General features: G+C 43.4%; 2 protein-coding genes across 5 annotated transcripts; one reads left to right on the top strand and one right to left on the bottom strand.

The window, feature by feature from the left end:
* Nucleotides 1-37: 37 nt before the first annotated feature.
* On the bottom strand, nucleotides 38-14,248 carry cramp1 (cramped chromatin regulator homolog 1). 3 transcript variants are annotated; one of them, XM_080488470.1, is made up of 20 exons: nucleotides 14,180-14,248; nucleotides 12,046-12,422; nucleotides 10,114-10,316; nucleotides 9,801-9,954; nucleotides 8,861-8,944; nucleotides 8,616-8,664; nucleotides 8,201-8,286; nucleotides 7,496-7,619; nucleotides 6,761-6,842; nucleotides 5,652-6,593; nucleotides 5,137-5,314; nucleotides 4,624-4,796; nucleotides 4,467-4,538; nucleotides 4,270-4,351; nucleotides 4,012-4,122; nucleotides 3,634-3,791; nucleotides 3,041-3,224; nucleotides 2,707-2,874; nucleotides 2,325-2,470; nucleotides 38-2,186 (listed from the first exon to the last, which is right to left on the bottom strand). In XM_080488470.1, exons 2-20 carry the CDS (start codon nucleotides 12,419-12,421, stop codon nucleotides 2,073-2,075), a joined length of 3,486 nt encoding a protein of 1,161 aa, XP_080344596.1. In that variant the 5' UTR covers nucleotide 12,422; nucleotides 14,180-14,248; the 3' UTR covers nucleotides 38-2,072. The 3 variants fall into 3 exon arrangements, with proteins under 3 accessions (XP_080344596.1, XP_080344594.1, XP_080344595.1); XM_080488468.1 differs by lacking the exon at nucleotides 14,180-14,248 and adding an exon at nucleotides 12,806-12,956; XM_080488469.1 differs by lacking the exon at nucleotides 14,180-14,248 and adding an exon at nucleotides 12,806-12,956 and having other exon boundaries at nucleotides 4,624-4,754.
* Nucleotides 14,249-15,118: 870 nt separating this feature from the next.
* Nucleotides 15,119-20,138, top strand: jpt2 (Jupiter microtubule associated homolog 2). 2 transcript variants are annotated; one of them, XM_080488122.1, is made up of 5 exons: nucleotides 15,119-15,293; nucleotides 16,373-16,524; nucleotides 16,949-17,097; nucleotides 17,400-17,436; nucleotides 18,118-20,138. In XM_080488122.1, the coding sequence occupies exons 1-5, from the start codon at nucleotides 15,238-15,240 to the stop codon at nucleotides 18,471-18,473; spliced, it is 750 nt and encodes a 249-aa protein (XP_080344248.1). In that variant the 5' UTR covers nucleotides 15,119-15,237; the 3' UTR covers nucleotides 18,474-20,138. The 2 variants fall into 2 exon arrangements, with proteins under 2 accessions (XP_080344248.1, XP_080344247.1); XM_080488121.1 differs by having other exon boundaries at nucleotides 16,949-17,100; nucleotides 18,118-19,667.
* Nucleotides 20,139-21,928: the final 1,790 nt, after the last annotated feature.

Genomic DNA, 21,928 nt, shown 5'->3' with positions numbered 1-21,928 from the left:
GAGCATGTTTGATCTCACAGATACAGGACCACGCAATGAATACAAGAATTAAGCAGATTTATTAACTATCTTTATACACAGAATAGAAACACCTTTTACAAACTTAAAACAGGTTTTTTTTCCTTTTTAGATGTCACCTTAAGTTATACAGAAAACACTTTTTTTTTCTGAAATGTTAACAATAAATAGTCCAAATAAACAATTTACATTACCGTATATTACAAAAGCTCAGTGAATACTGGAATTTCCATTTCTACAAATAAATCCTTCAACAACACCAAAAAAAACAAACTGCCCAATTCAAAGACAAAACCTGCCGTTTGTTCCTTACTGAAGCTTTTTTATTTTTTTAAACGTCTTCCAAACATCACACCAGCTCTTTATGTTGCAGAGCCGAAGCCCACGCAAGGCTGCTGGAAGGAAAGAAACATTTCGGACTGTATTTGTGGAATGACGATTAGAGTTTACAGCTGACTCGCGTTGGTTAGGTTGAAACATGTCGAGATGTTCACAATACTGCATATAAATGACGCTGGCTAAATGAAAAGCGCCTGGATGCAATCGGTCACATTGCATTGTGTGTATTTCCTGTTAATAGTGTGAAACTGCGCGGACAAACAGGAGTGAAAACCTCTGATGGAGCCTTCGGCCTCATTGCAAAGCTGATGTTAAGAGAAGTGATGAGTTGAGAATTCAATGACGCCAACATTAGCCATAGTGTTATATTAGCGTCCAGCACCGGCTAAAGGTGAATATATAGAATAGAATGCAATTTAAAAACTTAAAAAAGGGCACAGTCGACTATGGCTTTAGTGTTTAACTTGCATCCTTTAAGCCCTTATACACCACAGGGTGATGACCCATCGTCAATTATGGTCTCAAGGTTGAAAAGAACATTGAGATTTTTCCAACAGGACTGCAAGATACAAGCAGGCTGGCTGGCTGCAAAGAACCATATTGGAGATGAACTATACAATCTGCTCATTATGACATGGTGAGTCAAAATAAAACCAAAAGTTAACGTCTGGGTTCGGAGTAAGAGTCCACAACCTTTCAAGGTCTTCTTTCAATAAAATCAACCTGAAGGACATTTCAAATGATCTTATCGTCAAACAATAAATAACTTAAGCAAACTGGTTAAAAACGATGACTTCAGCACAAAAACTTCTCGGATCACATCTACGGAGTTACTGGCAAGTGGAGTCAACCAACAAGCTCCTGTCGCGTGGTTGCCAGAAATGAACCTAATTCCAAACAGAAGCAATGAACCTGAACTGGAGGGACGAGAGGAACCAGCAGCGGGAAACGTCGTACTTGTATCTGCCCTACTGTGTTGTGCTCCACTTTCCCCAAAAGCCGCGGTGAAGAGCATCACGGCACATTCCGCTCCTGTCTCGCGCGGCCAAGCTGCAGGCTGAGCTGCACATTTCAGTGGATTTACACATTATGGGGGTTGAACTGAGAGCACAGAAGACGCACACCGACAAGCACACCAATAGTACTGTGTGAGACATTTTAGGCTGGTCCGAAAAATTCTGCCTTTTCTATGTTGACAACTCAGAAGGGTGAATAATTTCAAAGTGAATGAACAAAAGACAAATTAAGTTAATCCAATAAATAAATAATGTGATTATCCCTTAGTCATAAAAAAGAAAAAAAAAAAGAAAGAAAATCTACCTTGCAGCTCATTTTTCAGACCTGCCTAAATCTTTTGCACAGTACTGCACATCTGCAGGCACACACCGAGCAGGAAGAGACATAAAATACTCTGTTCAGACATGGCATAGTATTTTCCTATACATGAGGTTCTGTTTTGTAAACGCAGTTGTTCAGCCAAAGTATGTGACGTTAAAGGGCATTTTACTTTAAAGAACAGTTCAGTGAAACCAACGCGTCGGACAACGGTCATAGTTCACTGTCGTTATTGCACTTGTACAAATAGGGCAGGGATGGCTTTGGGGTGGAGGGTCAGTCTCTCTCCACAGTCCTCCGTCCTCCACAGTGGAGAGCAAAGTGAGAGGAGCGTCGTGTTCCTCAGAGGGCTGAAGCTCAGTGGAAACGGTTCGTCCCGCTCAGGGAGGAGTGATGGAGGGCTCGGTCACAGCCAGCTCCTGAGCCAGGTCATTGAAGCGAGCGATGTAGTCCACGCTGCTTTCACTCATCATGCAAGCAAGTTGAGAGTCCACCTGGAAGCACAACCAGAAATGTTCAACTCTCAGCATTTTCATACCACCAACGTGAACAAATAAAGCTGAAGAACACATAGTATGGGTTCATCACAAAACTAAATCTTCTTTTTACAACGACAAAAGGGACGGACTCACTTCTGCCACGTCGGGGAGGCCACGGGATTGAAAAGAATCGTGGGAGTTGCAGTCGAGGAGGCTGGGACCAAGCAGAGCTGTGCCGCTGGAGGGGCCCGAGGGGGTCAGGGTCGTCCGTCTGCCCTTATCAGGAGAGGCCATGCTGGCTGGAAAGAAAAAAGACCATCAATGAAGAGACAGGACAGACCACAAGAATGGCTGGCAGGTCTACATCTGTGTTGGTATTGTTGTGCTTGGATACTTTACTGTAACTGTCTTTACTATCAACGTTCAACCTTTGGACTGGGATGTGTTCCAGCTGGTGACTCTTAGTTAAATATTTCGGTACAGAAGATGTTTAGAAGTCATCATGTTTGTATGTCGACCAGACAAAGGTACGTACAAAGCAGGCATCCGAGTGTGGAGTCAGTGGAGTCGCTGGGGTACCACTGGGGGTCGTGGCTGGGTGAAGGGATCCAGCCCCTGGACGGGCTGACTGAGGGAGACGAGGCCAACAGCTTGGAGCCGTCACTGTTGCCCAGCTTGGCTGGAGAGAGCGCAGCCTCCTCACCTGCAGCGCCAGAGACAAACACCAACCACATCTCATACACAAGTCAACAGATCTTCCATCACTTTTCATTTTAAGGAACGGTCTCCGGCTGTCCAGTTTGTCGCGTTTTCTTTGAAGGAATTCAGCAGCTTCGTAGAAAATAAAATGTATTAAAACATGCGAGTACCGTAGTGTGTGGAGTTGATGGCGAGCTCGATGATGGAGTCGCTGATATGCGTTTGAGATTCTCCGGGAGCTCCCTCTTCGGGGGGGCCTGGCAGAGAGATGTCAAGGAGCGAGGCGACACTGGGGGGAGAGAGGAGGGAGTCGCCACCACCAGCTGCTCCGGGAGACGGAGGAGGCAGACCATTCTGTGCAAAGCACAACGTGAGTCAGTCAAATGCAATACAAACGACCTTAAATGATCAAAAACTACAAGCAACAATCAGTTTGTTGCACGTCGCTCTCCGTCTCTGTCCTCTAACCAAAACCGGAAACAGTTTTTCCTTTCTACCATCGCCTATGCTTGCTCATGTGGAATCATTGGGGTTTTCTTCTGTGTTTTTTTCTGGACCTTTTATTAAAGTAAATGTCAGGTATATGTGCAAGATCAAATGTCATATCAGTCACACTCTCAAAACAATCAGAACTGATTCAGAACTTTGAGAAAAGTTTTTTTTTTTTTTTTTTTTTTAAATGAATGTCATTCTAATAGAGAAAGTGAGACAGAAGCCATACATTAAATAAAACTAGAGAGTGGTGATGGTGTGCGTTTCTCACCTCTGATACATTTTGCTGGAGCAGTTCGGAGCGTGTTTCAGCTTCAACAACGGGCGCGGTGGCGAGCAAAGCGTTGTCGTCAACAGCGGGAGGCTCCAGCTCCCGACAGGGGCTGCCGGGGATGATGCCTGCAGACTTCGCTGCCAGGCCAATGGCACCTGGAAGACAAATGACAGTTCAGGAACATGGAGGATTCATCACATCTGCATATTCAGGGTGAATATGAACAGTTACTTAAGTTAGTAGATGAACCTGAATCTTCTCACAAAAAAATAGATCCATTGTAAACTGTCTCTCTCTTTATATATTATATTTATTCAAAACCACATTGATGACCTAATTGTGTTAAAAACTGTTGTTAACAGAGGCAGTTCATACTGGAGAGCTGGTTGGCTGCTGCACAGCTGGATGCTGCAGGTGATGTTTTGGACAGGAGAGGGCGAGAGGAAGGAGTCGGTCGAGTGTGAATTGGCCGGAAAGATCCAGTTCCTGAGGGAAGACATAGGAAGGGACATTTCAAGCAATTAGCAGCATTCTTGTTGAGAAACACAAATCAGATTTGATAGGTTTCATTGTAAATAGCTGCAGTTGGGACTATGTAACATTTTGAACAGTTTGTGACGTTGGTGGTCGTACCTGTGGCAGAGGAGTTGGACAGGATGGAGAAGGAGCAGACGTGTTGAGAAGTGTCTCCTGTAGTTCTCGGTAGCAGTGTCCGCTGGGAACAACACGAAAGCAATTCGGGTAAATACACAGATAGTGTGAAATCCCTTTTGTAAATGATATTTTACATTTTTAGTTGGCATATCTTAACATTCTGGTGGTTCTCTTACCTGAACTACAAGTGGTTTGCGAAGTTGTCTGTTTCGGGGTTTTCTCTGTCTTGAAAAGAGATCGGACTGCATCTGTGACCGAAAAAAAGATGATTAACACATCATCTTTTAAAAGTGTTCCAAGTCGTAGTAATAAAACTGTATTTTGCCATCTTACACTGATGGAGTCGAGCTGCTGTCTGAAGGCGAGCTCGGCTTCCTTGTTGGGGGAGAACATTCTGTTGTGCCGCGAGCTGTTGGGGGGCAGCGTGGTGGGCACAGCAAACACACCGCTCTCTGACTCACCACCTGCAGACGACCCCAGCAGAGAGCGAGGAAGGTTACGACCACCTGGAGGCATGAGACAAGTAAGCTACCAGGACTGATTTAGTAAAATAAGTCATCACGCGTATCAGGTCGAAGAACAACATCTGGGATAACACGCTAAATATGCTAGATATGAAGTGCATGACCACCTTACAACCTAACAATTACAGTCCAATCAGCTCATCAGTAAAATCTGAAAATTACAAGGGTGAAGAAACAAGCATATGGGACCTCCTTTCTAAATCTTCATTAGCTTCACGTAAAAGAAAATGTCAGGCCAGTGTTCATAGAGACAGAGCTTCACTGAAGAAAATGCCTGTAGCAGCAGCAGCGTTTAAAGAGAGAAGGAAAATGCCACGGACACCTGAAGTTCCAGCATTTGGGAGGTGTAACTTGGCCCCACGGACAGCAGCTTGCTGCCTTCCACAGCTGGGGCTGCGTACACCTGCTATAGGACCCTTTCCTGGCGGAGTGAGCGCCTGGTTTTGCTCCTCCTGATGGGTCTTCAGGGGTGACGTGGCTGTGGAGCTCAGGTCTGGAGCCTGCAGAAAAACAAATGATGGTCAATATACGGTAAATAAAAACTAAAGCTTTCACCATGAATTTGCCCCACAAGTCAAAAAAGTTTTGATCTCTGTCCATCCAAAGTTCAGTAAAAGACTTGAAACAGACGAGGATGTATACTAAACTACTGATGTTAGACTGAAGCCTAGAAATGAGAACTGCTTTTAAAAAGAATTTCAATATCAGCTTTTTTTTTTATTATTTCCTACTAGAATATAAGGAAGCCTAAAAAAATCCTGACAGCAACAAATATATTAATATAGAAATATTATAAAACACGGAACGACTCCGGGAGAAGTAAAAGTGAAACTTTACCAGAGGCTTAGGGTTGACCTCAGTTGCAACCAGCTTAAGCAAGCAGCGTAAAACCCTGTTGGTCCTGTTGGGTTTGGGCTGCGTCAAAGCTTGTCCGTTCTCTTGGCTGGTTGCAGAAACACAAGGCTGCCACTCGTACTCCAGCTGCAGTTTTCCCGGTTTCCCAAACATCAGATAGAGCTCGGCCAGGGTGACGCTCTCTGCGTCCCGAGCGCTCCAACCCTCCTCTCGGATCAGCTCCACAGTCCGCTCCTTCGCCGCGGGTGCAGAACCCTGCGTCACGCCCTCCTCCGAGCCACTCACTGGGGGTTTGTGTGGCGGTGTGTGGCTGTCCTCTGGAGAGGAGGCGCTAGTGCTCTGTTCCTCTTTACACTGTTCTGATGAGCTCTCTGCACCACTACACAACTTATCTGTGGACTCCATGCCACTACAGGTTTTGCCCGCCTCAGAGGAACCGATTCCACCTCCCTCGTCGCGGACGGCCACAGTCTGCTGGGGGGGGAAAGGAACACACAGAGCCGGAGGTCTCTTCTCCTCTCCCTTTGCCGAACTTTCAGGTGACGGTTCAAGGGCAGAGGGTTCAGTTCGGCGGGTTTCACCCGATCCTGCAGCTGGGACCCCAGCAGCAGCAGCAGCAACAGCAGCAGCAACAGCCGTGTTTCCACGTCCAGACTTGTTGCCAGTTCGAGAGGGTGGAGCTGTGTGGATGCCCAGGATCTGGGCAGCTGGTAATTCCTTGGCATTGGGGCGGCTCTTGCCACTCTCGAGCCAGTGTACAGTGCAAGAAGCCTTGGAGTGAACTACACGTGCCACACCAGGCAGCGTGGTCAAAGTGCTATTCTCTGCTGGGAAAAGAAAAAGATCCTCCTGGGATGCTTTGCTGAGAGACGCTGTGTTGGACTGGTTTCCCTCAAGAGCCTCCCTCTCCATGAGACTCTTAAGCTGAAGTGTCAACATTAAGGACCCCCAACATAACGGGCAGAAACACCCACATGCCTAAAGAAAAGTGGCAAAGGTGTACCGCTCCTCTAATTCAAAGATTTACAAAAAACTATTTCTTTATTACGCAATTTACTGTGGCGCAGTAAATCAATCATGTTAAAGGATACAATCCGCTGGTCATGGTAGGTCCACTTCTGTTTCAGATACTCAATGAGGCTGGACACTTTCCTGTGGAGCTCCACTACCATCCTGTGTGGAGAAGGGACAAAAAGTGATTCACAAGTTACAGAATATATTGGTTCCATTACACTTGACTTGAGCTATACTCAAGTTTCAGACTTTTGGGGGATTTTTAACCCAGTAGGAACTAAAAACACCATATTACTACCCCATCATATTCTAAAACATGGGAAATAAATGTGTTTCCTGGTGGATCTACCCAATTCATTAAGAACTCGGTAGCAATATGGTTCTTTTTCTAATCAACCACATCTTACAACTGTGTGCGGGAGAAATGTCCACAGGTCAGGAGAATGTTTGCCATCAATCTATTCATTGTCACAAGCGTTTGAAAACATATTTCAATGTTTATCCTCTTGAACAGTACTCTTGTCTTATTGGGAGAATCAGTTCTAGATTGAATATGCACTTTCTCCCTGAGTTTTCTCCAAGTATTCTGGTTTGCTCCTGCAGTTCGAAAACTGAAAAAATCTGACTTGGCCATTCTAAATGTGCCATATGTGTGATAGTCTCTCTGTTGTAAACCTGTGACAGACTAGTGAACTGTTCAAGGTGTACTTTGCATTTGCCAACAGTCAGCTGGGATCGGTTCCAGCTCCCCGTGACCTTGAGTTGGATGACGCAGTAGAGAAGATATACAGTAAGTATTTAGAATGGCTGACCTGAGGCGCGGGTTGTGGGCTAAGCTCTGAACTCGAGCCCAAGAGTGATTACTACGTGGCTGGAGCTCCACTGCCACCTTCAGGGGCAAACGCACCGGCTTCTGGTCCTCTTCATCACTCACTCCTGCAGGGACATAAACAGGTTACATTAATGGGAACGAGCAGACAGAGCTTGATTCAGAAACAATGGCTGACCGGGGGATTTTTGTGACCCTAACTCACAAAACAGCTTTTCTCCCGAACAGCTTTCCATTAAATTAGTAACCCTAACAAAGCCAAAAAATACAAAAGGCAAAACAAATCTGTGGCACCAGAGCGGAGAGGGCAAATTGGGATCAGGTTCTTTCCTGGGATCTTGACACAACACTGGACGAGGTGACGGAGGATTCTTGTTTTCCTAATCTGATTAAGCACTTTAACCGTTTTCAGTTGATGTTATTGATTACAAGGCTGAATGGCAGCTGGTCAGACTAGTCACCTCTTTCATCTTCCGCTTTCTCCCCGTGTTCACTTTGCTCAGAATGTTGCCATGGAAACGCCACTGGCCCACACGCTGCCATTGTTTTTAAGCCAAAACCCCGCCCCCACAAATCCTGCGTCCCACTGTTGACGCCGACTATATTTTCAGAGCTGATGTTTGTTTACGTCGCGTCACTTTGCATGTACCATACGTGACCAGTGTTTTTTTGGCACAAGCAAGCTCACCGTCTGGGTCACAGAGTTTCTTCAGCGCACGGCACATGGGCGCTTTGATCCGAAGGTTCCTGCCTTTGGAACGAACCGTCGTGGCCCTGGTCAGACACACACAACAGGGTATTATCACCATTATTAATGGACCCTAAATCATGTTTTGCTTAAACCCAAAAGATACAGAGCACAAAACACAAACTAACACTATAGCAGGTACTCTTTTTGAAAAATTGCCCTCAAATTCTTCTCATTGTTCCAGCTGCTATTGCATCTATCTTGCATGCAACACATGTCAATATGACCCCAGGTTGGTTGTGTTCCTCATACTGCTATGAACAGTGTGTGGGTGCCTAAGTGGTCGATGGATTCAAATAGATTTTACACTCTCATATGTATTCAGGTGAAGCCCCCGTTTTAGTACTTGACTTACCCTTGTTGAATGAGCTCATTCAGCTTTGCCACATTCTTATCATCCATTACTGTCAAAGACAAAACACAAGGCCACAGAGCCACTGATGACATTGTCCCTGAGGGGGGGGGGGGGGAACATCCCTAACGACTGGGATCACACAGTGTTTAATCACATCCCTTGTGTCCCCACGTAACAGCAGCAAAACATTTGCTGTTTCACGCAACACTTTTGAATCAACATGCAAATAAACAGCCTCCACTTACATCCTCCAACTTTTTTGCGAAGCTCAGCATAACAGATAAGGCCATACAGCTCTTGAGAAGACTTCTTCAGCACACGAGAGTACGCTGAAAAGGAAAGCAGGCATGAGTTACAACGCTGGTGTCACCAGACACTCAGCAGAACTGTGCATGCTGCATAAAGATAACGTGGCATTAACACCCAAGGCTTTTTGTAGAGGAAAACCTTATCTAGGGACCTCATAAACATGTTTTTACGAGAGAATCTTCACTTCTGATTATGACGCTGTGGTGGATAGAGGTCAGGAAAGGAAAAGATTGTGATTGGAAGCTTGCAGATTTTAACCCCCAGAATGACCCCTGACCCCAAACGGCTCCCCAGGCACCGCTGTGCTTATAGTATGAGTAAGCTTTGAATAAGTTGGGTTAAATGCAGGGAAATTATTTCCCCTGAATAATAGAAAGAAACTCAAAAGTAAATCTTATGTGGACACCATTATTTTTATAATTCACAGGTCCTGTAATATACATTTATTTAATTAACAATCTCCTATTTTAATGAGCTGTTTGGCCTCTTGAGAAAAGCCAAACAACCATTAAAGCGGTAAATCAGTTTCCAATGAAGCGTTTAAAAAAAGTTTTCAGTTCATGAACAAATAAAGGCACTATTCTTGTATGAAATAATAAATCTGTTCTTCTGTGATTACACTCCAAGTGAATACCAACAAAAAGCCTCACAATTCCAAAATACACATGGCTACCATGTTGACTTTTTTCACAGTGCTACTTGTTGATAGAGATAATAAATCAGAGAAGATGATGGAGTGATAAAAGCTGTAGGGTTAAAATAACTAGTAGCAATGCAAATATATATATATATATATATATATATATATAAGCTCCAAATGCCCCGTCGGCCCAGTTATTACTCAAGAATCATTAAATGAAGAAAAATGCAGCTCACCGTTGGCGAAGTCAATGTGTTTGGAGATCTTGTGCCAGGTGCGGTAATAGAAGTGGCGGACCTGCTCCTTGTTCTTGACCATGTTGGCCGGCTTGCCTCTTTTCTTGTATTTCATTGCGATGTTGTTTTGGATAGCCTCAAAATCCTTCCCGTGCTGGAGACGCAAACAGTGAAAGTGAATGTAGCAGCTTAAGGTTAGGGAAGTAAGTGTGTAACAAAAAGCTTGCTAGTTTGAATCCCACTGCTGATGGGTCACCGCTGTTGGTCCCTGAGCAAAGCCTTTAACTCGATGTAGGCTGGTAGCATCCTTTACCTCATATAATCCCTCAAAAAAGCTGTTCTTGTCCTCTGCACTCCAAGATTCCCACTGCCGTCGGGCCCTCTTCTGGTTACCAGCTTGCTCGTCCTTTTCAGCAGAACCTTGTCCTTTAGTGGCCTTGGATACTGCCCCAATGGAGCCGGACACAGGCCCCGACTGGCAAACTGCCCCTTGCGAAGTTGAGCCATTCTCTGCCCCTGTGTTGCATGAAAACAGTGAAAGAACAAATACAAAAACATTAAGAGGAAAGGCACAATTTAAATATATGAAAGAAAGGGCAACAATTAAGGCAAATATTTTAGTCAACAGCTGTTGGTGTGTTGAATTGCATGAGGATAAAAAAAAGAAAAGAAAAATACAACTGCTCTTCTGAAGTGCGGGGTTCGGAAATTGTTAAAATACCACTGCACACAACCTGCAGAGCTTCGCCCTCCGTGGTTCAGTTCTGGCAAGGAAGCAGGAAAAGCAATCAGTCCCTATGGCCAGGTCTACAGGGGACTGATCCAAAACCAACTCATGGTGGGCTCCACTGGCCAAGTTTACCCCAGCACGGAGCTTAGTGCCAAGAGGCAAACACCCAGGCGGCAGCTCCTGCAGCACTATGCTATGTTAAGAGAACTGTGTTTTCAATGTGTAAATGTGTATCCATTTACAAACACAAATGTGTGCGTGTTGCACAGCCACGAGCCGAGACGTGTCTTTTTTAAAATAGATGTGCACCAATATAGCGTCACATCAAAATAAGCAGGCCTTTGTGGTCAGCTGGTCAAAACTGTGGGGAATCAAAATACATTTTTCAACACAGCTTATTCACCAATATAATGTGAATATTTTCTTAGGTCTGGTTCACCAGCAATCCATTTTCGAAGAAAAAATATTGGACAGATTCCAACATATGGGGCAGCAAAGGTACATTGAAATATATCAGTAATATTTTCTTCGTAACCAGTTGAAAGTTAAAGAAATAAATAAATTCCTCAGTAGGGAAGATCAAGGTTTCTGGCAAACCGTTCTTTAATAACACATTTTTAAGTGATCACCACCTCGCTGAAAGGATGAAGCAGACTGGATATTTACACGACTGCCCCACCCTGAGCAGCAACCTCACATGCCTCTTGTGAAATTGGAGGTGGTGAAATGCAGGAGATGCCTCATTTGCATGAACAAAGGGACGTGTGCCAGCTTTCAGTTATTGTCACTATTGCTGAAATGTGAGTAAACCCTGGAAGCACACATCATATATTTTCTATAATCAAATGACTATTTACAATATCAGTTTCTCAATGCGAGTTCGAGAATTTGCTCTCACCCAAAATTACTAGCGCATCAGATTGATTATTTGCACAGACAATTTTTTTTCTCTGGTGAGAAGATTTTAACCAGTATCTGGGGTTTGCTAAAATTAGGTTGTCTTATTACTACAGTGGAATTGATAAATTCTGAAACAAACTCTCTAGTGGAATCTGTAATAATTGGCTGAAGACATCAAGGCCATTCTATTATTTCTTTTGTTCCCCCAAAAGGAACAAAACTAAAAATATAGGCAGTTCTCCACACTCTTTCAGTCCTGCCCGCTTGTCCATGCATAATAATAGTGATGTTGATGTATCACTCCTTCAATGATGATGACAGCCAAACAAAGCTGTGTCTTTGCTGCCAATGTGGTGAAGGAACATGGTGATTTAAATGTAAGTTGTGGCCTCTTCTCTCCATCCAGGTGGCTCACAGGATGGTGTATAACTTCAGGCTGGAGCACCAGCCTGGCTGAGACCCAGCCAGAGGTGGAGGGAAACAACCACAAAGCAGCCGTCAGGCAAACAAACTGTAAGCACACTGACAGCCTGACACGGGGGAGAGACAGAGCGGACCCCCCACGGATAATCCCACCCTTTCTTTCTTTCTTTTTGATGTGATCACCGACAGTACCTTTGGATTTTGCCCCGCCGTGTCCATTGATGGTCGAGCCGATCGAATCCTTCCGTATCCGCTTGCTCGGAGGTCGGACGCTGGATCGGAGAAAATGATGCTGGTCGTGACACGGAGGGGCGGGCTCCGGGGAGGTGTGGGGCTGCTGGGTCGGGGCTGACCCGGTTCGGTTCGGCGGGGAGGCTGGGAGGACCGGGGCTGGACCGGGGCTGAGACCGGTGGCTGATGGATTAAGAATTTCCACTCGGTCGTCTCCCTTTGTACTGCGCTCCTCGCTCGCCTGCTCTCCGCTCTCCTCCTCGTTGCAACCTTCGGGCTTTCTGGACGGATTCCGCCTCCCATCGACACCGATCCCCTCCCTGGAGCCCGGTGTCATACTGCCGGAACACAATCACACGAAATTTGTCACATTGGCAGCAAATCGGTGTGCAAAATTAACTTCTAAAGACGACGTTCACTGTCTCTCAACATGGCCGCCGCTGTTTGTTTCAAATCCCCTCTCCAGTCCCGTCAAAACAACATTAAATATCTGTATTTAACGTCCGCAGAGAAATTACATTTATCCACTCAAACACTTTGATAACTGACGATAATGCTTCCCGGAGTCTCTTTCAGTTTAAACGGCGGATATTATCCGTATAATTTCAACTAAATTCAAATGCGAGCGCTTTTCAGTTTAGCGCCCTGCAGAAACGACAACGAAGAAGCCCTCGGTGCGATCGACCTCTAAATAAAGTGTTTATTCCAAACGGAATTTTACCCATTTTCGTGCTCTTCGGTAGTGGACGATACCTTCTTTCTCTTCACCATGGGTCCGACCGGTTAGATTGGCAATTAGCGATCAATTTGAGCATAATAAAGCCGAGAGCGATGTCTCCGCTTTCTGCCCTCTCCTTGCTCCTGCTTCGACTGAGCTGAACTCTCTGCGCAGTTCAACTGTTTTCTATCAGCAACAACATTACTCACAGCTTCTTTTCCACCAAAAAACACCAACACACCACTCGAGACATTCGGAAAACACTTAGTGCAAGCAAAGAGGAATAATCCGCCCGATCTGATGTCGGCTGAGTTTCATTAAATGGATATGCGCGGATAGTTTTATTAAGCGAGTGGACTTCGCTTGACACTACGTCACTGTCCCCTTCCCAAATTATGACTGCTATAAAGAAATTATTTCATATTCAACCTGCAGCTGGAAATCTGGATTATAATCACTTTGACTGCTGCTATCACCCCAAACACAAATATGTACAATACCTGGGCATAGTTGAACTGAAATAGCAGGCTTTCTGTGTCGACATCAAGAAAAGGGACATTGCATTTATGAAACATTGCTTACAGTGGGTAAAGAGTATCCCATCACCAACACTTCTATTATTAAACTACATGTTGTTCCCCACTAATTCATCAATTCATAATGTGATGAGAAGGAAAACTGAGCAGATGAATGACAGCAAGAGTAAGGGACAAAGAAAGATCGACCATGTCTGAAAATGACTAGGATAGAGATCTTATGTCTAAATCATGACATAATCTTCCAACATATTGTTTGAGGCAGTAAATGACAATTCTTAAGCAGATCAGATACAAAACATAACCACTATAACATCATATAAGAGGCTAAAACAAGACAGCAAAGGTGTGGTGGCATCGAAAGCTCGTTAGAGAAAAAAGTATAGTATCAATATTTATTTGAAACTATTCTTGAATGCGTTTAATGTTAAAACATTAGTCCGAGGGCAGTTTAAGTTTAATCTACACACTTGGTGATGTCTAAAGTTACTCTAAGGAGTTTTATTACTTACATATTACACCTTCACTGATGCAGTCAAAGCAGCCAGATCATTGTTGTTGTTCAGCCCGATTTATAATGTATAGCAAAACTTACTTGTGCTGAAGTAACATGTTACGGACGTCGATAGCTGTTGGTAACCGTTTGTAAAGTGAAGTAGACTTTAAATCAAGGCTCCAAACATTGCTCGGTACTTAGCATGGCCGGTGCTGGCGGCTAGCTAACGGTAACGGCTCGACTGTTAAACAAGCTAAAATAACGCAACGACAAAGATCCATGACACGTTGTTCATTCAGAGCAGAGCCTCTCAGTCTGAAAGCTTCATCGCGGTTCGTGGTTTACCTGTAGTGGAAGGTGGTCGTTAGAATTCCCAGTCCAGACTCGGGCTATCATCGCTAGCAGACCGCAGACCTCCGGCAGCACCGATGACAGTTCCTGCACATCGGTGGCACACGCGGTTAGGCACGCCCACTACTACTCGAAAACAAAGCCTGTGGTTGGTCAGGAGAACACGAGGACCGCGGGTAAACTTTGATTGACAGAGATAGCAGCCAATCGTAAGAGAGAGAGACCCGACGAACGGCCAATCGTCATTCTCTTCCTGTCACCGCATGTATTTTTTTTTAAAATAATCATTTTCAAACACTTAAACGTCAGTTTAATTCATTTAAAATCCAAGTTTGCCATTTAAAAACCAAATGTAGTTTCAGCGGGATTATTTTGCCAGCGGGAATGTTACTGGTGGTGTAAAAATAAGTTCCGCCCAGACAATGATTGACATTTTGAACATCAAATCAGGAGTAGGACCTCCAGGGATACGCTTGATTTCAGTACTTGCGTAATCCTGAAAATAAGCACATGATAGAACAAATTGTTAACTACAACAAAAGCAAAAGGAGCAGTTCAGAAAAACAATAAATGTTTCATGAAAGATGGACATTTTCAGTAAAATATACTATCTGTTGTTTATGTGTCCTAGATGTCCATGCTTAGTGTAATAAAACAAACCCCACATGGAAGGGTCGTTGCACGGATGTGATTGTTATGTAATCTCGAGCAGACTGCCTTTGCGGGAAAAATAGATTCAGGACAAAGCTTAGTAAAATAAATCATCCTAAAAACATCCTATAGTAAGAGATAAAGCCGGTGTTTTTGCTCCTTGTGACTACAACTTGACTACCTCGCCTTACTTTTCCGGGTGAGTAAAACGAGCGCACCACTCTGCGTCACCTCGGCAGAGAACCAGTTAAAGTAGCCCGCGTCACCGCGGGGAGGACCGTGGACTTCACTCCGGAGTGCAGCGTGCACGCGCATACAGGGGAAGCTCGCTCGGCAGTACAGTTGGCAGACTGACGAAGTTGTCTTCGGAAACTTGAAGGCTCTATAACAAAAAACCAAAAATGACTTCGACCAACATGTTCCAAGGGATGGATACGGGCGCCAAACCGAGTTCAAGGTAAAAATAAATAGATAAATACAAAGAAGAAACTATCGTATGACTTCTTAGTTAATGGTTGTTTTTTCCGCTTTGACGGTAACATAATGTGGTCTGACAGGACTTTTTTGCTTCGTCACAATCCCTGCGAAGACCTTTAAACACAGTTATCTGGCGTTGTTGCGAGGGTAAAACCCCGAGGCGGTGGCTAAATCCTGCCGGAGTTGAACGTCCGGGAGCGAACTCGAAAGGCAGTGTAGCTTTCGAGCTAGCCGGGCGGGCAGGCGTTGTCTGCTGCGCCTGCGGAAGTGTGAGAGAGCTCGAGCTCCTCAGACTCCTCTTTGTATTCCCACACCGCAGCGCCGTGGCCACATTGTTCTCATTACAACATCTTCCTTTTCTTTTTCTTTTTTTTTTTTCATGGTGCGTGTGCACATGGGTCATCTCTGCCAAATAGACCAAGCGATACGCACATATTGTGACCTTTAGTCAGAAAGCGTAGCTGCGCTGGAATAAACAGGCGTTTTGTGGCGTATGGCGCCATTCCCGGCTGTATAATCTAATAACCTGTTATTTGGCTGCGTTGACTTAAACTGGACTGTAGCATATTTATAGCCAACTTATTTACTGTTCTCGCTTTTGTACTCTAGTCTAAAAACACTTTTTATTCAAGTAACTATCATTTTGAACCTTTTTTGGAGCTTTTTTATCGAGCAAGAATATTTTGTCGCGATTTGTGCGGTGTACTTCATTTCGTCATAGATAACGATAACGGGGTTTTGACAGTGACTCTAATCATAATGACTTGGTGTTTTTGTGCTTCAGAAACTCAAAGAATTTAACGGAACAGATCATAAGATCCCGATGACTGAAATCAATGCAGAGCACACCTCCACATCTTTGCTCAAATCTTTGCCTTTTTTTCCACCCTCAAAACGGACTAATTCAAAGACACTGATGTTTTACACTTAATAAAACCCAACACATTTGGGCCTGAAAAAGTGAAGGCTTGTGCTGGTAAATCCACTGCATGTGTGTTAGTCACATACTTCTGAGTAGTGCAATTGATTGAAATTGTGTGTTCTTTCTTTGTTCTGCAGGGTTTTGAGGCCACCCGGGGGAGGCTCCAGTAACCTTTTTGGTGGCTACGAAGAAGATGCTGGGGCATCAAGAAGACCGAATAAGATGGCCTCTACTGTCTTCGCTCCACCGGAGGAGTCCCAGACTGTCCAGAGGCGTACAAACCCTCCAGGTTAGATCAACACGCCTGTGAAAACGATGCCGAGGCAGTCAAACCATCTATCAGTGTCCAGGGTGTGAAAACTGTTACTGCAATGTGATTACTCCAGTATAAACACTTTCACCGTTTTCTCTTCCTGCATATATTCCACCTCCAGTTTTTCTCAAGTATCTGTTAGATTTAGACACGCACTTAGCTCAGAAAGCTGTTTGGGGAATTATATGGACTTCTTGACAAGGACACTGCTATTCCCTCTGTCCGCTCTGAAATCTTTATCCAGTTTGTCACTGAATTATGTTGAGTCAATGAGACTAAAATGCTTGTGTACGCAAGGGTGTCTCTTCACGGCGAAGTGTAATTCAGATATTTAATTTTCCACACGTCAGTATTTCCATTGCTGTAAAACCTGCGCTACTTGTGCTGATACTCTTCATAGGTGGGAAGACAAGTGGAATATTTGGTGAACCTGAATCCTCATCTCAATCACAACGAACTGTACCAAGCAGACTGACCAACAACATATTTGGACCTGCCGACAACTCACCTGTGCAAAGCCAGAGCCGAGCCCATCCAAATAAGCCAAAGGTAGTTTGTGTAACTCCCTTGTAGATTTAGTGTTTCCTTCCATAAATGTGAATATTTGATTGAAAATTTATGCAGATTTTCTTCAAACTTCACTTGAACACTTTATAGTGCAGTTAATTTAATACATACCACAAGATTCCAGAAGGAGACACTTAAGTATGAGCTGAAAGGAGTTGTTTTTTTTGTCTGTCCACATACAGTTTTAAGGAATTGTAAAGAGTGCTTTATTCTCAAGTATCAAAAAGTGATTTATAAATTATAATTAGACTCCTCCATGTTAATCAATTTTATTTATTTTACAGGACAATCTGAGTGTGGGACCTGAACCTGAATCACCAGGTGAGGATTCGGCAGGAATGACAGATTTATAGCTGAAAAGAAATTTTTATATATATATATGTATATAATGTGTGTGTTTGTCGTGTTTTCCTTTTTTGGTATTTTCATTTAGCATTGGGATTGTTTTTACATTGGTGGTGAAATCGGTCAATAAAGTAAAAGCAGCTTCTTTTCTAAACTTACCGATTGCCACACGAAGACTACAGAACCTGCTGGCAATGGATTGAAAACAACTTGTTATAAATTGAGGGAAATCCTGGGTTCAGATTATAGTGATGACATCATTGCATGTTTTGCGTTTTGTTCTTGTTTTTACTAGTCGACTATTGCAGTTCAGTTTGTTTTCTTCATTAGAAAGTGGCGATGTCATTAGTAGCAGATGGGAATAGATTGAAATGTTTTGTTAGCAGGTGGAGTCACCGTGGTTCTAATGCCATCGGGAAATGTTTCTGTAGCACATTTAGCCTGAGATGAAATCCTCTTTTATAATATCTGCTCTGAATGTCATTTAGGACTTTACAACTATACTTCATAGTAAAGACGAAGCAACATGCTCACCGTAGTCACATTCAATGTGTTCTGCCTTTTTAAAAAGGCTGCGTTACCTTAATGTTCACTCAATGATAATATTCAGCTCCCTATTTTATTCATGCACTCTTCTTTCTTACCCTCTTCTTGTAGCACCGGTGGCCAAGGTGAGCCCACCGGTGGTCAAGGAAGAAGTCGCCCCTGTGGCCTCTCCAGTCACTGTGGCCTCTCCACCCCCTGCTGCTCCTGAAGCCCCTGCTGCACCTGCCACTCCTGTGCCAGCCAAAGAAGAGCCCGCCGCCGCCCCAGCCCCAACCCCAGCCCCAACCCCAGCCCCAACCCCAACCCCAACCCCAACCCCAGCCCCTCCAGAGCCCGAACCCACCACTCAATCAGTCCCTGACGAAGCAATGGAGAAAAACCACGAGCCTCATCTGGGCCCGAAGCCTCGCTCTCACAATCGGGTCCTCAACCCCCCTGGAGGAAGGTCCAGTGTGAAATTCTACTGATCAGCTCAGCACACCACTTCTCCCAGTTTGTGTCCATCCACTCGATGTCTGCTGCCGCGTTAATCTTCTCCCATTCCCGCACCCCTCTCCTGACAGCCGTCACCCTGCATCCAAACCCAGACCAGACTTTGTCACCTGATCCGACGTCTCCCCTTCTTGCACTTTCAGTTCTTTGTCCTGTTTATGTTCATCTTTCAATGAAACCTGCAATCACCAATCAGCCATTCAATCACTTTAGCTGTAACGCAGTACAATCACAGTTTTGCGGTTTGTTTGTTTTATGTAGCAAGTTTGATGACACACAATTCTCCATTTAAGGGATTAATAGATTTGAAATAATTTTTTGCATTTTGAAAGTGACCTCGGTTGTTCGCGTTTGTACATTTTCAGCTGGTAACAAACCTACATTGACGTCAGCCGTCACATCATGGCAGACGAGTTAATAAAAAAACATTTGCTCAACTTTCAGGGTTCTCATTTTAAACCTGATGTTAGAGGCCTTCAGTGACGAGGGGTGAACCGTGTAATATGTAAAATGCTCGAGGGACTTCCACTAGTGCTCTTCACGCGAATGTATTGTGCAGGTACTTTTCTGCTTTGTCCTCATTGCTTTGCTTTTTCTGATGCCATGCCTTTGACTTTGCTTGGGGTAGGCCTCTGTTTATGTTTTAAATTAAAACGGTTGAAGACACGTGAACTCCGGAGCACACGGCCTACCTGAGTCGAGGTGGGCTCGATAATAATTTCCTTCTCATTCAAGTTCTGACGCACATTCATGGCATCCCGGTGCCAGCCTGACCCCTGTGTGTTGATGTGCCTGGCAGGCAGTGAGCGCAGCAGAACAAGATCCTGTGTATTGCAATAAAACTGTTGTTTTGCATTTGAACCCCGTTTGTTGTGTTTCTTTAAAAACATGACGGGTATGATATTGAAATGCGGTGACCGACTTCTTAAACAACAGCTTTTAATTTAATGCACATGTTCCTAATGAGTGTAAACGAGGTCTTAATCTGCTCTAGATTCAAACTTTAATCCGTCACACTGGTGCATTTGTTTGACTTTAGCCCGAGGCAGAACTCTGTTCATGCTGCTGCTTTGTTATTTTTACCTATTAAAATGGACCCTCTCTGCCAGGAGTGAAACTCAGTCTCTGCTTTGCTGATGTACATTAAACTACACAATAGTGGTTTCCACATTTTTGCTTGTCGGCCACAACATCACTGCAAGTTATTTATAGCAAACAAGTCTTGCTTTAAAAAAAAAAAACCCTCACATATTCAACACACTACAGACCAATGTTTTTTATTTTACATTTATGTATTGGGATTGACGTGCATGAGATGAAGTCGAGATGAAAATTTCCCGCCTCATAATCGCCCACATGGCGTCTTTATGAGTCTTTACAATGACTTGATCTTGCTGGAGTATACATTCTGCACTATTGCAAAATTGAAGTATTTTTCATTCCTAGTTTGATCGCAAATGCTTTCATCCAGCGTTTCATGAGTAATAGTTTGAGTTCTCTGAGTAATTCTGAGGAAGCGGCTAGAACATGTGACAAATGACCAGTGAGTTTACTCAGTAATATTTTGTATTCTTTATCATGGTACTTTTAGAACTTTGAAAGAGGTTATTGCTGCTTGAGACATAAAGCAAACTGAATTATAAATATGAAAAAGTGTCATTATTTCATGAAATTAATTCACAGAAAACTATATTTTATTAAAAAATAGACTGATTTACAGCCCTATAATTTTTAAGATAAAAACCCCGCTGGAATAAATTAACACTATTTGAAAATACAAATCAGAAAACACAAATATATTATCATCTACCTATTGTTTGTATTTATCACAAACATCATTGCCGCAACCCTCAGCTTCGTTGCATGTCATGGCTGTTAAAAAAAACCAACTCTGATGACCATCCTGTGACTTTCTGGGAGAAAGAAAATACAACTTAAAACTTCTTTACAGACTTCTATCAATCAAACTGAAGGCTTGTATAAAACCATGTAAACACGACCAACATAACTTAAAAAAAACTTTAACATTTTCAGTTGTTTTGTCATTTAAAATCACTTGTACTTATTTGGACTTTGTACCATAACATAATTTGAATCAAAAGACACAAGTTGAGAGTTCCATGCTCTTAAGATTTGCTTTATCTCAACACAGCTCTGTTTTTGAATTTCTGAGGTTCCACATGCACACTTTTACAGTAAATTCATGACGGCGCTGTTTGTTTTTGCAATTTCTCTACATTAAGGTTTCGATTCGTCGAAACCGAAGGTAGTTAAGATGCACTTGACACTGGAGCAGTGGTATGTTGGCAGTTTTTCTGCTTCATTAGCCAGTTTTTGTCTCCATTGTTAATCCTCTCTGTGGCTCACAATAACCCAGGCGACCCTCATCTGACTGACGGAAAGATTAAGACAAAGATGTTTGCACTCAATAGGCTCCCTTCTTTTAAAATGTTAATCCCTGGAATGCTATTCTTCCTTCTGCTTTAACTGTATTCCATATTTTAACAACAGGCCATCTCATAGTCAGAAATAACAAAGTGCGATAAATCAAATAAATAGTTAAAAATTTTAAGAAACAACATTTATTGGCATTTATTGCTCTTATGAGATTTTCAGAGGAAATCTTTAGAATAACTTTACATTGCATACACGCAGACAGTGACCTCCTTTTAGTCCATTGCTTGAAATGTATTTTTATCTCTAACAAATCAGTCTGTCATGGGAAAGAACTGTGAGGTTGAGTCTCTTTCCTGAGCAGCTTGAATCCAAGCTCTCATTGTCAGCTGGTGTGAGCTCCCGATCAAACATGTCAATCACTATTTAACCTGTCTGTGGTGATATTTAACGACTTTCCAACTTGTGGATTGACTGAAACGTATTATATGCACGTATCACAAATGCCACCAACATATAGTAGTTCTTTTCACAGACAATGTCAGATTTGTCTTTTCTTTTGTAATCATTGCATTCAAGCTCATCGATCAGCAGCTATAATAACAATAATCATAACCACACAGAAATGTCCTCTTCCTTTGTGATACACATCTAAATGTATTAGAAAATCTGCTCGAGATGTCTGTTTAACAAAGGCGCCTCTAACATGAGAAGCGTGTAATCCTGTTTTCCAGGTTGTATAAAACGTTTCTTTGTTGACTTGCTGCAGACCACCATCACCGGGAGTGAAGCATTGTGTGGGATTTCTGGGGAGTGCATCGTCATTATTTTTCCCAGCATCAAGAACTCCTGCAGACTTCTGTCAAGACAGTTTATTCTGAGAAACGTACTACTTCCGGCTTCTATTTCCATTATAAAACCAGTTGATCTAAATCAGTCTGAATTTCTATCGAGAGAAAATATTTTTGGTGATCCTTGATGAACTCCACATGAAGCTTCATGTGTAGCTTTTTTCCGGTAAATATATTAATTCAGA

Source organism: Lipophrys pholis, assembly GCF_963383615.2.
Source record: "Lipophrys pholis genome assembly, chromosome: 19".
Lineage (NCBI taxonomy): Eukaryota > Metazoa > Chordata > Actinopteri > Blenniiformes > Blenniidae > Lipophrys > Lipophrys pholis.
Note: the sequence above shows the minus strand (reverse complement) of the source record. Positions and strands in the feature narration are given on the sequence as shown.